General features: G+C 36.1%; 1 protein-coding gene across 3 annotated transcripts in view; it reads left to right on the top strand.

Annotated features, from left to right (window-relative positions):
- Positions 1-15,178, top strand: part of INTS12 (integrator complex subunit 12) — a 28,386-nt gene extending 13,208 nt beyond the window's left edge. For all 3 annotated transcript variants that reach the window (XM_062199786.1, XM_062199787.1, XM_062199785.1), the window contains 5 exons: positions 206-358; positions 1,518-1,705; positions 3,182-3,341; positions 8,537-8,683; positions 14,488-15,178. In XM_062199786.1, coding sequence (XP_062055770.1) covers positions 206-358; positions 1,518-1,705; positions 3,182-3,341; positions 8,537-8,683; positions 14,488-15,072 — 1,233 coding nt within the window. In that variant the 3' untranslated portion in view covers positions 15,073-15,178. The remainder of the gene's footprint in view (positions 1-205; positions 359-1,517; positions 1,706-3,181; positions 3,342-8,536; positions 8,684-14,487) is intronic.
- The last annotated feature ends 231 nt before the right edge of the window (positions 15,179-15,409 follow it).

A 15,409-nucleotide genomic window follows, 5' to 3' on the forward strand; every position in this document is an offset into this window, starting at 1 on the left:
GGTTTATACAATGTGAGAACTTAAATTTTCTAGTTTAAGTATGTTCAGTTTGTATATCAATTATTTCTCAACAGTTATTTTCTCAACGTTATTTAAAATATTGATCATAACATTTAGATGAAAATTACTTAGATTTATGACTTTTTATGCATTAAGCAACCTGAGTATTTAAAATTTTTGAGTATCTTTGTATTTTACCTTTTAGGATGTGGAGCCACCCAAAGTTTCAAGCACAAAAGCTATTTCTATTAAGCAAGAACCCAAAACATCATCCAGTCTTCCTTCAGGCAATAATAATGGCAAGGTCCTCACAACTGAAAAGGTAAAGAAGGAAGCTGAAAAGAGACCTGCTGATAAAGTAAGATTTTGTTTTGATCTAATTTAAAAAGAAAGAAGTTAATCATTTGTTTCATAGATGACAAGAAACAATGTTTTATGCCTACTTCTTTTGTATAACAGTGAGTGTAGATACATAATAATCACTCAGTAGATGTAATTTGGTGGCTGTAGATGTAGACCTTTTGAAAAATGAGTAAAATTTAAAAACATTTTTAAAACCAAATATTTGAGCCTCAGGGGATAGAATAGTTTGAGTATAAACTCTAACTGTAAACTTTAATTCTTAATGCAGTGGTTACAGATTTAATAGTTGTTGAGAAAAAAACATAGAGAGGAAAGAGGAAATATGTAAATGACTAACCATGAATTCTGTTATAGGATGGTCTGTACCTTAACAGGTGATGAATAATTCTTAGATTCTCTATTTTGGATGATTTCTGTAAATAGTAATTAAGATTATAAGAATTAATTAAAAATACATTTAAGTATACCTTTAGTAACCCTTCCCCTCAACATGTGGTATATTATCTCTTATATTTTCTTACTTTTAATAAATAGTATCATTAATAAACTATATACTATTTTCTCTGCTTTTGAATTTGTGTGATATGTACTCTGCATATATATCCTTTGGTAAATTTTTATGTCCTTGAAATGTGCTTTTGAAAATTGTCAAAGATGATGTATATAGATCTGGATACTTATGTTAGGTACTATATAATATTCATTCTATGAATAAACCAGTTTTTGTGTTCCCCTGCTGATGAGCAATTAGGTTATTTCTCCTTTCTCTATTATGATGAGCTTCTATGAGCTACTTTTTATATACATAGCTCTTTGTGAACACATTAAGAGTTTTGTCTGGATGACTAGTAGATAGCTTATTATTTACTTTTTTTTAATATATCTAGTAGTCCATAATTTAAAATTGAAAACAGCCTTATTATTGCTATGGTTTCTCAATTCAAAGCATCTTAATAGGCAAAAATATATGCAATGTAAGTCTGTTGAACTCTTAATTATAATTCTTCTACAGTCTAATGTATAAATCTGTCCCTAATTAAGTCAAAATATCTGCAAAATGGAATTAATCATAACAAACTATAAACATCTCTCAGTGGTTTAAAGTTTATTATATGTTACTTTTATTATCATTTTCTGATTGGTACTTTTTATAGATAAAATCAGATGTTACTGAAGGAGCTGATATTCCAAAGAAACCTAGACTAGAGAAATCAGAGACACGGTCCTCTCCCATTACTGTCCAAACCAGCAAGGATTTAGCTATAGCTGACCTTTCCAGTTTTGAGGAGACCAGTGCTGATGATTTTGCTATGGAGATGGGACTGGCCTGTGTTGTTTGCAGGTAAGTCGCATGGTAGGTAAGTCGTACCTTAATACAGATTGTTTAACAACCACCTCCCCCTCCATTCTCTCCCAAATCAGAACAATTGTTGAAGTGTTCTGTTTTGTTTTTATTATTCAAGGATTGAGAAAATATAAGTAGATTGTGACTAATGAACAACTCTAAAAGCAATTTAACATCTTGAAAATTATCAACAATTTTATTCTCCTGACTATGACTTTGCTTATTCATGTAGTAATAATTTCTTCATTCTTGAGTTCTAGGGGAAAAGTGATTTTCATTATTCTTTAGTGAAATAGACTCTGTTCACCAGACTCTTTTTTTTTATTATTATTATTTTTTCTGAATTGATAGCATAAAAATGCTCTGGTACATATTTTCTAAAACATTCTTAAGTATTTTCCTAAGGATAGTGTAAATGAAAGGAATGGATCATATAGGGTATTCTGAGTGGTGTTTTATAATATAGCTGCAAAAGTGTAAAAACAGATAATTCTGCTTAGTACAAAATACATTTACAAAAATAAATTTTAAGCTCCTTGATGCTAAGGATTATGTTTTTAGTTGTTAATGCCCTTAAACACTTAGCACAATAAAAAGATTGTCATTTTTGTTGATGTTTTCTTTTTAAAAATGTTAAATTCTAATGTTTTCAAGTCTAATGATGTGAAATGATATAATAAAATAAGAATTGGAATAGGAGAGGGAATGAGAATAGGAAGACAGGTGGGATGTTCCTAAAGTTGTATTTATGAAATACATGAAATTTGTATACCTTAAATAAAAGGTTTCTGGGTGAAAAAAAAAGAACTAAGTAAATATAATCTTATAGAGAATGAGTTTATGTGCTTCTGCTTTCAACATATATTTGTTTATTCAGCCTTTGTCTACCTTAAAAGTTATTTTATAAATAATTAAATGTTAAAAGTAATGGGGAGAGTACTAGTAACTGTAATACTCTATCAGCATTCTTACTATGAAAAGCCAAGGCTATAGTGATAGCTTTTTGTGCTACTTTGATGCATATTTTGCTATATTCAGTTCAGTCAACATTCATCAAGCACCTGTTTGCACAGTCATGTGCTGGGCACTATAGATGATTATGTTTAGTTCTCAATTTTAGGTTGTTCATGTTGAAGAAGATAGAGCAACATTTAGCTAACTAATATTAAGGAATTGAATAGAACTACAAAGAAAGTATATTTGAGACTGTTGAAGAACTTGTCAAGAAAGAAAAAAATTACAATGCAATATGACAAGGAGTATATACCCACTTTTATTTGGGTATCTTGTGTATTTATTAATGGTTGATTGTAAGCTTTAAAATAGCTGAAGTATTTGTGCAGGCTACATGTTGGGATTTGTTATTTTGCTCTTTGTTTTTCCTTTTGTTTATTTACATACTAGAGCAAAGCTGAAATGACTTAAATTGTTGTGTTCAGGAAAGTATAACGTTCAGTGGTATATTCTTCTTAGGCAGATGACAGTAGCATCTGGTAATCAATTAGTCGAATGTCAAGAATGCCATAATCTGTACCACCAAGACTGCCATAAACCCCAGGTAACAGACAAGGAAGTGAATGACCCTCGCCTGGTGTGGTATTGTGCCCGATGTACCAGACAGATGAAAAGAATGGTAGGAGTCAAATTTTTCTCAACTTTAAACATTCTCTGTTGCTCTTTTGCTAATATGAGCTTTCAAGATCTGAACATTTATGATATTAAAAATATAAACAATGAAACCTAAGATTATTTAAAGGTGTGTAAAAACTCTAAAAAGGTCATGAAAAATGGAATTGAAAGATAATTTGTGTTTTCCATGAACCTTTCAAAGACCTCCCATATGCTATACATAAGGGATTTATGTGTCCATGCCTAAAGTCCATAACATAATATATACATTTTTCTCTGTTCATCTTTTGACTTATTCCAATACAGATAAGCAAACAGGGTTGGAGACTCAGAAAAGTTAAATATTCCTTAGTAGGATGTCAATGTGTTTATAAGCATTTTAAGATACTGTAATTTACTGTGGAAAAGTGGTGAGATATAAAGCCTTAGTCTTGATGAGACTGGTAAGAAAATACAGCAGATGTCTACTCCTGAGCTTAAAATTCCAAACTTACAAGTTGTATACAGAAGTACTGTTTATCTCTATCTTTCCGTCTGTGTTTCTCTATTCCTCAGTCTTTCCTTCGCATTGTCTGACTCTTTATCTCATTCTCCCAGTGTACTTTCTTTTTTCTTTGTTCAGTAATATAAGAGTCCTTAATATCATATTAAAATGTATTTTTATCCATTTTACTGGATAATTTTCTTTTTAAATAAATTAGTAAGTTGCTGTCTACTCCAGTGACTTCTTTGAACCTCGCCCAGTCTCTCTTCCCATTCCTTGTTAGAAGAGTTCTCATGTCTGTCAGTTAAATGAATTTCTACATAAAGTTGTCTGATCAAATATGCACTGTTAAAGTCATAAGTTCTTACTTAAAAGTTCAAGATAACCACTTTACTTTCATTGTTAAATCAGAAAAGAAGTGTGTGTATATATATATAATATATATATTCTTATGAAAAGCAATAAAATCTCAGTAGTGTGTATACTTTTTGTTTGTTAACAGGAAATTTCTTTGACAAGGTAGATTTTGTCTGATCAGTCTGTTTTTTTAAATTAACCCTAAATTGTTTCAGTTAAGCAATGTAGTGCATTCTAGAACATTGATAAGCCACTAGGATTCAGTAACTTTGTTTTTCTATAGCTTTTTAACAGCTGAAGTAAGCTCAATTCTCCCACTTTTTTTGACTTAGTTTATACCAATTCTATATTTATGGTTCTAACCCTCTTTCTTGGTGAGATTCTACACCTGACTAGATATCTTACAGGCTGTTGAAGTTTAACCTCTTTAAAATTAAAATTGTTCTCCATTCAGTTTGTCCTGCAGTTGCCTGAGCTAGAAGACATTATTGTTTAGAATTTTTTTTTCAATGTATTTATTTGAGAGACAGAGGGAGAGAGGGAAGGAGACAAAGAAAGAAAGAAAGCCAGAGAAAGCTTGTATTCACTGGTTCACTCCCCAGATGCCCTCAACAACTGGGGCTGGGATGGGTCCAAAGCTGGGAGCTAAAAATGCAATCTAGTTCACCAATTACTTGAGCCATCACTGCTGCCTCACAGGGTGTGTATTTGCATGACACTCATCAGGAATCAGAACCAGGTGTTGAACCCAGGCACTCTGATGTGGAATATAACCATATTAATCAGTTTCTTAACCACCAGGCTAAACAACTCCCCTGAAAATGTGATTCTTGATGCCTCTCTTAATTCCATATCTCTGTTTGTAGATTTGTTAATGCTACCTCTTGTATATCTCCTAAACTTATTTATTTCTCTTATTACCCTATTCCACCAAATCTGTCATTACTTACATATTACAGTAGTTCATAAAGAGTTCTCCTTGCTCACTTTCAATTCACTTTGTTCACTATAACAATTAAAATTATTATTTTTAAATATTTATCAATTTTATTTGCTTAAATATGGCAGGAGTCTCTCAATTACTTATATAATAAGGTTATACTCCTTAGGCTGCATATGTGAAACCTTTCTTTTTGACCCAAGTCTACCTTTGTGTCCTTCTTTGCTACCACTTCACCTATATACTCCACTCTGACCAAGCCAGACTAGAAGTGTAACATTCCCTGAACTTGAGGTAAGCTTTCAGCTCCAGATGTTTTGCTGCTTAGCTTCTTCATGTCATCTGGCATACTGTTTATTCTTTATCTGCTTTACAAATTAAGTATTTAATTCATTTGTCAATAAGACCTGGTCTCATTCATGAGTGGAAGTCAGGACTAGATATAGTCTATATTCTGTTGTTCTCATTGCAAGATAAGTTATGTGGAAAGAAACATGGATTAGTACCAGAAATCAGTGGTTAGGCCAGTTTATGTGTCTGAGAGCCAAAATACTGAATGGGTAGCCATGACTAATATTAAAACATGACTAGAATGTACCAAGTGTAGATGTGGGAAAATACCAAAAACATGGTCTGAAGTAAACCTGAAGACCAGGATCCAGTAGACAGTTTAATGAGAGAAAGGAGATACTAAATCTAGTCATTCTTACTATAATTGCTTTTAGTGAGATTCCCATATATGAATCATTTATTGTTCCAAGGTATGTCAAAGATATGAAGAGCATCTGATAACCCCCTTCCCTTTACATTAATTTCCACAACTGGAAGAGGTTCTATAGTACACAGTATTGTAGAAAGATCTAGTGAAAATGTTGTGATACATATTTGGCAGAGTCCAAAGTCATTCTTCAGTTCTATAATTTTCCTCTTAGTAATGGCTTTCACTACAGCACAAGGTCAGAGCCATGTTACTGATTGCAGGGTTTATCAATCTAAGATAATAATACACTCCTACTTGGCAGCATTTAGTAATACATTTTTTTGATTTCTGCTGCCATATTGATAATTACTGCCTGTGGACTCATCCTGAACTTTCTCTTGAGGATTCAGTGTGCCTGTTCTGCACTTTGGAAAAACCTCAAAATGACTTATCATTTAACAGTAAATAATTTTTTTATCCCTTCTCTGCATATCAAACAATTTAAATGGTCTGAATTATATTTTAACTCACCTGGGTAACTCAGAAACTTAGAAATGTGTCTGAATCAGAGAGAAGTTCCAGTCTGGTTGCCATTTGTGTGCTAGGCAAGGCTGGCCCCTCTCCACAGGCTGCAGTTTTTCACCAACCCACACGAAACTACATCAGACCTGAAATCTTCCCCACATACCCAGTTATAACCCTGGTGTTTTCTCCTCCCCTCCACTTCTCCCTCCCCTGCTTCTTTCCTTTTTATTTATTTGAGAGAGAGGGAGAGACACAGAGAAAGGTCTTCCATCCACTGGTGCACTCCCCAAATGGCTGGAGCTGGACCAATCTGAAGCCAGAGCTTCTTTAGGTCTCCCATGCAGGTGCAGGGGCCTAAAAAAAAAGAAAGAAATGTGCCTGAATTTCAAGAAGAAAACTCCTTTAAGTCTTTAAAACTGGTTACATACATGAGGGCACTTTAAAATATTCATGGAAAACACACATTATCTTTTAATTACATTTTACATGAGCTTCTTTATGTACTCAGTATTATCAGCTCTCTATGTATGTAGATTCAGCATCCATGGATTCAGCCAACTGCAGATCAAAAATATTTTTTAAAAATTGCATCTGTACTGAACATATCTAGGCTTTTTTCATTATTTTCTAAAGAATACAGTTTAACAACTATGTACATAGCACTGACATTGAATTAGGTATTAAAAGGTATTGGGGGCCGGCGCCATGGCTTAACAGGCTAATCCTCCGCCTTGCGGCGCCGGCACACTGGGTTCTAGTCCCTGTTGGGGCGCCGGATTCTATCCCGGTTGCCCCTCTTCCAGGCCAGCTCTCTGCTATGGCCCAGGAAGGCAGTGGAGGATGGCCCAAGTCCTTGGGCCCTACACCCGCATGGGAGACCAGGAGAAGCACCTGGCTCCTGGCTTTGGATTAGCGAGATGTGCCGGCCGCAGCAGCCATTGGAGGGTGAACCAACGGCAAAAAGGAAGACCTTTCTCTCTGACTCTCTCTCTCTCACTGTCCACTCTGCCTGTCAAAAAAATAAAAAAAGGTATTGGGGCCAGTCTGCAGCGCAGAAGAGTAAAGCCCCAGCCTGCAGCACCAGCATACCATATGGGTGCCAGTTTGAGTCCCGGTTGCTGCACTTCAATCCAGCTTTCTGATAATGCTCCTGGGAAAGCAGCAGAGGACAGCCCAAGTGCTTGGGCCCCTGCACACACAAGGGGGACCCAGAAGAAGCTACTGGCTTCTGGATTCAGATCAGCTCAGCTCTGATTGTGGCAGCCATTTGGGGAGTGAACTAGTGGATGGAGGACCCCTCTCTCTGTAACTCTGACTTTCAAATAAATAAAATAAATCTTTTATAAAAAACTTAATTGTTATAAGTAGTCTAGACCTGAATTAAAATATAAGGGTGCAAATACTACGCCATTTTATATAAAGGACTTGAGCATCCATTAAGTTTAATATCTGAGTGTTGACCCTGGAACCAATCCCCCACAGATACCCAGGGATGACTGTTCTTCAGCTTGTACTTTTCCTTTTTTAAAAAACAATTCAGGGGCCAGCACAGTAGCAGGTAAAGCCACTGCCTGCAGTGTTGGCATCCCATATGGGTGCTGGTTTAAGTCCTGGCTGCTCTATTTCCGATCCATCTCTCTGCTGTGGCCTGGGAAAGCAGTAGAAGATGGCCAGGGTCCTTAGGCTCCTGCACCCACGTGGGAGACCTGGAGGAACCTCCTGGATTGTGGCTTCGGATCACCACAGCTCTGGCTGTTGCAGCCATCTGGGGAGTGAACCATCAGATGGAAGACTTTTCCTCCCTCTCTCTCTCTCTCCCTCTCTCCCTCTCTCTCTCTCTCCCCTCTCCTCTCTCCTCTCTCCACCTCTCTGTAACTTTGCCTTTCAAACAAATAAATAAATCTTAAAAAAATTCAATTTGTCTAGTTAAGATGGTTTTTAACCAACCCTAATATGCATGATTTCTAAAGCTTAATACTCTTTATTGTTTGAAAACTAATGAAATCTATAAAACCATTAATATAATGGTAAAAATAATTTGTCTACAGTCTATGTTTTCAGTGTCATCAGAATACTTTTTTAAATGTTCAACTGCATTTCAGTTTAGTGATGAGTCCTGTGATAGATGTTTATTATCTTCTTTGTATATTCAGTTACAATTTTGTAACTAATTTAATCTACTGATTTTTGCAGGCTCAAAAAACTCAGAAACCACCACAGAAACCAGCTCCTACAGTTGTTTCTGTAGCTCCAGCTGTAAAAGATCCGTTGGTTAAGAAACCAGAAACTAAACTCAAGCAAGAGACAACTTTCCAAGCATTCAAGAGAACAGAAGTCAAGGTACAGATTCATTTTTTGTCTTGATTTAATTTAGTTGATTAAACAATGGTTGCTTGTTGAAAAATTTGAGAAACTATATAATAAATGACTACTTGTTAGAAATTAAGACTACAATTTAATTAGTCAGGAAGGGAACTTTTTTTTTTTAAGGCAGGCTGATTTCAGAACTCCCAACCCATTGCCTTTGCCACATTGTATGATTTGTTTTTTTTTAGTAGAAAACTTTTATTTAATAAATATAAATTTCCAAAGTACAACTTTTGGATTATAGAGGTTCTTCTCCCCATAACCACCCTTCCACCTGCAAATCATCCCATCTGCTACTCCCTCTCCCATCCCATTCTTCATTAAGATTCATTTTTAATTATCTTTATATACAGAAGATCAACTCTATACTAAGTTAAGATTTAAACAGTTTACACCCACACAGACACACAAAGTATAAAGTACTGTTTGAAGACTAGTTTTACCGTTAATTCTCATAGTATAATCATTAAGGACAGAGGTTCTACATGGGGAGCAAGTACACAGTGACTCCCATTGTTGATTTAACAATTGATGCTCTTATTTATGATGTCAGTAATCACCCAAGGCTCTTGTCATGAGCTGTCAAGGCTATAGAAGCCTCTTGAGTTCACCAACTCAATCTTATTTAGACAAGGCCATAATCAAAGTGGAAGTTCTGTCTTCCCTTCAAAGAAAGGTACCTCTTTCTTTGATGTCCCAGAAGGGAACACTTATATCATGACTTAACCTCTAACTCTTCTATTTCTCTCTTTATTATTAATAGGAACAGTCTATGTTCGTTATCATTCCTGTAGAGTTACATATTGCAATAAAGAATTTAGTTCTGAGTAACTCTGCTGTAGCAGCAGTTTTGATCTTTATACTACGTGTTGGCTGTTGAAGTTTTCTTCCTTCTTGTTATTTTCCTTTATAATCATCAACTTTCCTAGTTCTTACCTGTTATTCTGAGGAACCATGTTATTTAGTGACAGTATCATTCCTAGGTTTGCATCCTTGCAATCATAGTACATTATTCTGTCCTGTTATTTTGATATGGAATGAAATATTTTTTTAATCCAATTTTGTAACAGCTGTTTTACTGAGTAAATTCCAAATTTAAGTATGGCACTTGGGCCGGTGCTGTGGCGCAGCAGGTTAACGCCCTAGCCTGAAATGCCAGCATCGCATAAGGGCGCTGGTTCAAGACCCGGCTGCTCCACTTCTGATCCAGCTCTCTGCTATGGCCTGGGAAAGCAGTAGAGGATGGCCCAAGTCTTTGGGCCCCTGCACCCTTGTGGGAGACCTGAAGGAAGCTCCTGGCTCCTGACTTCGGATCAGCACAGCTCCGGCTGTTGCGGCCAATTGGGGAGTGAGCCATCGGATGGAAGAAACCCCCCATTCTCTCTGCCTCTCTTCTCTCTGTGTAACTCTGACTTTAAATTAAATAAATAAATCTTAAAAAAAAAAGTATTGCACTAAAGATAGTAGAAAAAAAATTAGCCATGAATTCTCAAATGACCCCAGAAAATGCTGAAGATATTACCTTGTCTGAAGAGCTGTTTGGAAGCTCAAGAATCTTGGTGTGATTAAAAAAAATATATGAAAATAAAGTACTCTGAGAAAGATTCTAATAATTATATTTGAATATCATTTATAATTTACTGGGAAAGAGTTGATGTAAAGGGGATATTCATTATTGATTTATTATATTAGAACATAGTGAATTGGAATAGAAGAATAACGGATTTGATGGAAGTAATTATAAGAGCTGCTTTTTCCATACATAATCATTTTTCGTTAAATTCCTGTTATTACTAAAGGAAATCTTACATGAAATCATTTTATGGCAAGTAAAAGACAACTTTGAGTGTCTTGTTTGTTCTGATTAAAAGGTTTTGGTGTTTTTACAATAAAAGTAACTATATTTACTATAAAAATTTTTGTTTCCATTCACACATAAAGAAGTAAATGGCTTTTCTAATTAGGATAATGGCAGGAAGCTATTTATAGTTAAAAATAATTGAGGGGTGAGCATATGGCACTCTTGGAAAACCTGTGTAATCACTACTTGGAAAACCTGCATCCCTTAGCAGGGTGCATGGTTCAAGTCCTGGCTCTGCTTTCTACTCCAGCAGCCTGCTAATTTATACTCTAAGAGGCAGCAGGTGTTGACCCAAGTGATTGGATGCCTGCTACCTATTTGGGAAACCAAGATTGAGCTCCAGGCTCCTGGCTGTAGCCTGGCTCATCCCTAGCTGAAAGTATCAGTGGTAGAAGATCTCTGAATTTCTTTCTCCATCTCTCTGTCCTTCATAGAAAATGAACATAAATTTAAAATTTATTTTCCATACTAAAATTGTTAGAAATCACTTAATTTCCATTATTTGTCTTATTCTACTTCTATGTGTCCTGATGGTATTATAAATCATCTGTCATTCTGTTGAAAAGCAATACCAGGTCATTAAGACCAAATGCCAAGCCCATTCAATTTGCTTTCTTCTTTGTACTTAAGTGTTGGTCTTTTTAATCACTTCAGATGGGCTTTCATTTGTGAAATATTCTGAAAGATCATTTAGCCATATGGCAGTTTTATGTTTAATATGAAGAAAAGGAAAAAATAAATCATAACTGAAAATTGAGTTTCCCACACCTGTGTCCTTTTGATTTTTGATTTCCCTGACTACCTGCATGTGTTCCTCTAAGAATTTATGATTTGTATAGTTTTCTTTATCTGAATAAAATCATGAGATAGTTGTCATATTTCTGAAGAAAAAAAAAAGGGTCATTTTTCAGAGTATGTGAACAAGAATCTGGATTCTTACTCTTGTAAAATGAAGATCTCACAGCTGAATATTTTGATTGCTTTTCACATTGGTTTCAAATATTTACAGGCAGACAGTATTGAAGGCTGCTAAACATTTTTTATCAACTCTTTTAAAGTTCAGTTCTAGGTGCTGACAGGTGGCACACCAGGTTAAGATACCACTTGCAATGCTAGTATCCTGTATGGGAATAAATACTCTTTTGATTTGAGTCTTGGCTGGTCTGCTTTATTTTCTTTTTCTTTCTTCCTTTTTTCTTTTTTTTTTTTTTAAGACTTCTATCTACCTATTTATTTATTTGAAAGAGTTACAGAGAGACAGACAGACAGAAACAGAGAAAGTACTTCCATCCACGAGTTCACTCCCCAGATGGCCACAACGGCCAGCACAGGGCCAGGCCAAACCCAAGAGCCAGGGAGCTTCATCAGAGTCTCCCCCGTGGGAGGCAGGACACAAACACTTGGACCATCTTCTGTTTCTTTCCCCAGGCCATTAGCAGGGAGCTAGATCAGAAGTGGAACTGGCACCCATAAGTGATGGCAGTGTCACAGGCAGTGGCTTTAGCTTCCATGCCACAACGCCAGCCCTGGCTATTCTGCTTTCAATCCAGCTTCCTGCTAACGCACCTGGGAAGGCAGCAAATAATGGCCCAAGTACTTGTGTCCCTACATTCCATGTGGGAAACCTGGATGGAGTTCCTGGCTCTTGGCTTCATCCTGACCCAACTCTGGCTGTAGCATCCATTTGGAGAATGCAACTGTGGATGGAAGCTACCTCTCTCTATCCTTGTCTCTGTGTCTCTGTCTCTCCCTCTCCTTCTCCATTTCCATCTCCTTCTCTCTGTATCCCTCTGCCTGTGAGATAATAAATAAGTTTTTTAAAAAATGTTCAGCTCCAAAATATAATTGGACCTTTTTTTTTTTTTTTTTTAGATTTTTTATTTATTTATTTGAGAGGTACTGTTACAGACAGAGATAGGGAAAGACAGAAAGAAGGGTCTTCCATCTGCTTGTTCACTACCCAGTTGGCCACAATGGCTGGAGCTAGACCAATCAGAAGCCAAGAGCCAGGAACTTCTTTCAGGTCTTCTGTGTGGGTGCAGGGCCACAGCACTTGGCCCATCTTCCACTGCTTTCCCAGGCCATTAGCAGAGAGCTGGATAAGAAGAGGAACAGCCGGACATGAACTAACGCCCATATGTGATGCTGGCACTTCAGGTGGAGACATAGCCTACTATACCACAGCGTTACTCCAAACTGGACATATTTTAAGCATGATAATAACCATTTTTAAAACAAAAATGTGCTCTTTACCTTTCCCATAAACCCTCAACAGTTTTGCAAGTCTTCTTAAGTTTGAAGGTAGAAAGAGTGTCAATAAGAAATTCAATTCAAAATTAATTTGAAGAAAGTATGTTTTTTTCTATTGTGAAAGTAAAAATTTTCTTATGTGAAAAAGAGTAATATGTATTTATGAAATGGCATTGGTAATACCGGGAACTTGATTTGCCATCTTAGGAAGTACATCAAAGAAATTAAAGAGTTATAACCTGAAGAAATATGTGTAGGGGGCCAGCATTGTGGTGCAGTGGGTTAAGCCACTACTTGCATCCCATCTTGGGAGTGCCCCAGCTGCTCCACTCCCAGTTCAGCTTTCCTCTAACATGTGTGCGAAGGCAGCAGAAGATGGCTCAAGTACTTGGGCCCCTGCCACCTTGTGAGAGATCAGGATAGAGTTCCTGGCTCCTTGATTCAGCCTGGCTCTGACCTGGTTGTTGCAGCCATTTGGGGATGGAAGATCTCTTTTTCCCTGTCACTCTGCCTTTCAAATAAATAAATCTTAAAAAATAAAATACATCTACAAGTGAGTTAGACCTACCCAAAATACCATTAGGCATTTAAACCTAATAGCATATAAAACCCTTTATATCAAAGCAGGAACCTCTTAGGTGATAGTTTTAATGAAAACATTGACAAGTAGTGTATAATTCAGAATGTATTACAAAGAACAGGTCTCGTAATTTTAGTTTCACAATTTGTCTATGTTTTCATAAGTTAGCACATATGTATATATTTTAACAATTGCTCAAAATTTGGGGGCAACTTTTGTTAAAAGATATGTTTAAAATTTATATATGACTATTTTCTTTTCATCATATATTCACTCAATAAATAATATTAAATGAATCTCTGAAACTCAGACATCTTCTGGATATCCTAGATGTGAGCATATTTGTTCCTTAGGAATAGAATTGATTTTATTTATATATTTGAGAGGCAGAGAAAGAGAGAGAGACTACATATTCCCATCTGCTGGTTTATTCCTCATATGTCTGCTACAGCAGAGGTTGGGCCAGGCCAAAGCTAGGAGCTGGGAACTCAAACCAAATCTCCCACATGGGTAACAGGAACCCAACTACTTAAGATAGCACCACTTTCCCCCAGGGTTTACATAAGCAGGAAAGTAGATCCAGGACCCAGAGGTGGATTTCAAACTCAGGTACTCCAACATGATATGTGGGCATGTTAACCATCTTGTTAACCACCAGGCCAAATGTCCACCCCAAGAGTGAAATATATTTTTTAAATAATTGTTAGTTATGTGGAGCAAAGTCTAAAGAACAGGATATTTTACTGAGTTAGATCATAACCCTCTCGGGTGAAAAATAAGTTAAAACACTTAATTTGATTTGAAGCAATTCTCCAAAAAGGAATTCCATGTATTTTATTTTGGAATCATTGTGGTAAGAACATACCATCCAAACATTTCTGCTTTGGAAACAGTAATGCTCACTAACTTTGGATATGTTTTGTTTCAAGTATTTTCATCAAATCAGCTTCATAAAAAAAACTAGTTTGGTGGTGTGATTTAAATTCCTGAAGTCATTACTTTGGTAACAATTGTTATATATGCAAGAATATTATGTAGATATTGAGTGTACTTTGCACTAATGTAATATTTATCTTATTTTTTTAGACATCCACGGTTATTTCAGGAAATTCTTCTAGTACCAGTGTTTCCTCTTCGGTAACTAGTGGCCTAACAGGTTGGGCAGCTTTTGCAGCCAAAACATCTTCTACTGGTCCCTCAACAGCAAAATTGAGTTCTACAACACAAAACAACAGTGGAAAACCTGCTACCTCATCTGCCAGCCAGAAGCCTGTGGGTTTGACTGGTCTGGCAACATCTTCCAAAGGTGGAATAGGTTCTAAAATAGGTTCCAATAATAGTACAACACCCACTGTACCACTGAAACCACCTCCACCTCTAACCTTAGGCAAAACTGGCCTTAGTCGCTCGGTTAGTTGTGATAATGTTAGCAAAGTAGGTCTTCCCAGTCCAAGTAGTTTAGTTCCAGGAAGCAGCAACCAACTAAGTGGGAATGGAAATAGTGGGACATCAGGCCCTGGTGGAAGTACCACTAGTAAAAGTACTTCAGAATCTAGTAGCTCTTCCTCAGCATCCCTTAAAGGTCCAACTTCACAAGAATCACAGCTCAATGCTATGAAGAGATTACAGATGGTTAAGAAGAAAGCTGCCCAAAAGAAACTCAAGAAATAGGGTGTCCAAACAGGTGTGATGTTATAGTACCCAAAAGGTAAAAACTTATTACTAGAACATATATTGTTAAATGTACTGTAATTTAATAAAAATATTCAGAATCAAATTTCTTTTGTTTCTTAAAATACTAAATGTTACTTAGCAAAACTTAGAATCTTTTTTCAATCTGTCTTTAGTATTTTTATTTTAATAATTCCCATACTGTATGAAAATAATGATTGATAATGACATTCTTGATGAAACCCTCATAAGATTTGTAGTAAAAGCAATTTAAAGAGGAAAAAGTAGTTCATCTTCTAGCAAAGCCCCAAGTTGATCTTGCATAATGAGGTACCTT

This window comes from Lepus europaeus, chromosome 8 (genome assembly GCF_033115175.1).
Source record: "Lepus europaeus isolate LE1 chromosome 8, mLepTim1.pri, whole genome shotgun sequence".
In the NCBI taxonomy this organism is placed as follows: domain Eukaryota; kingdom Metazoa; phylum Chordata; class Mammalia; order Lagomorpha; family Leporidae; genus Lepus; species Lepus europaeus.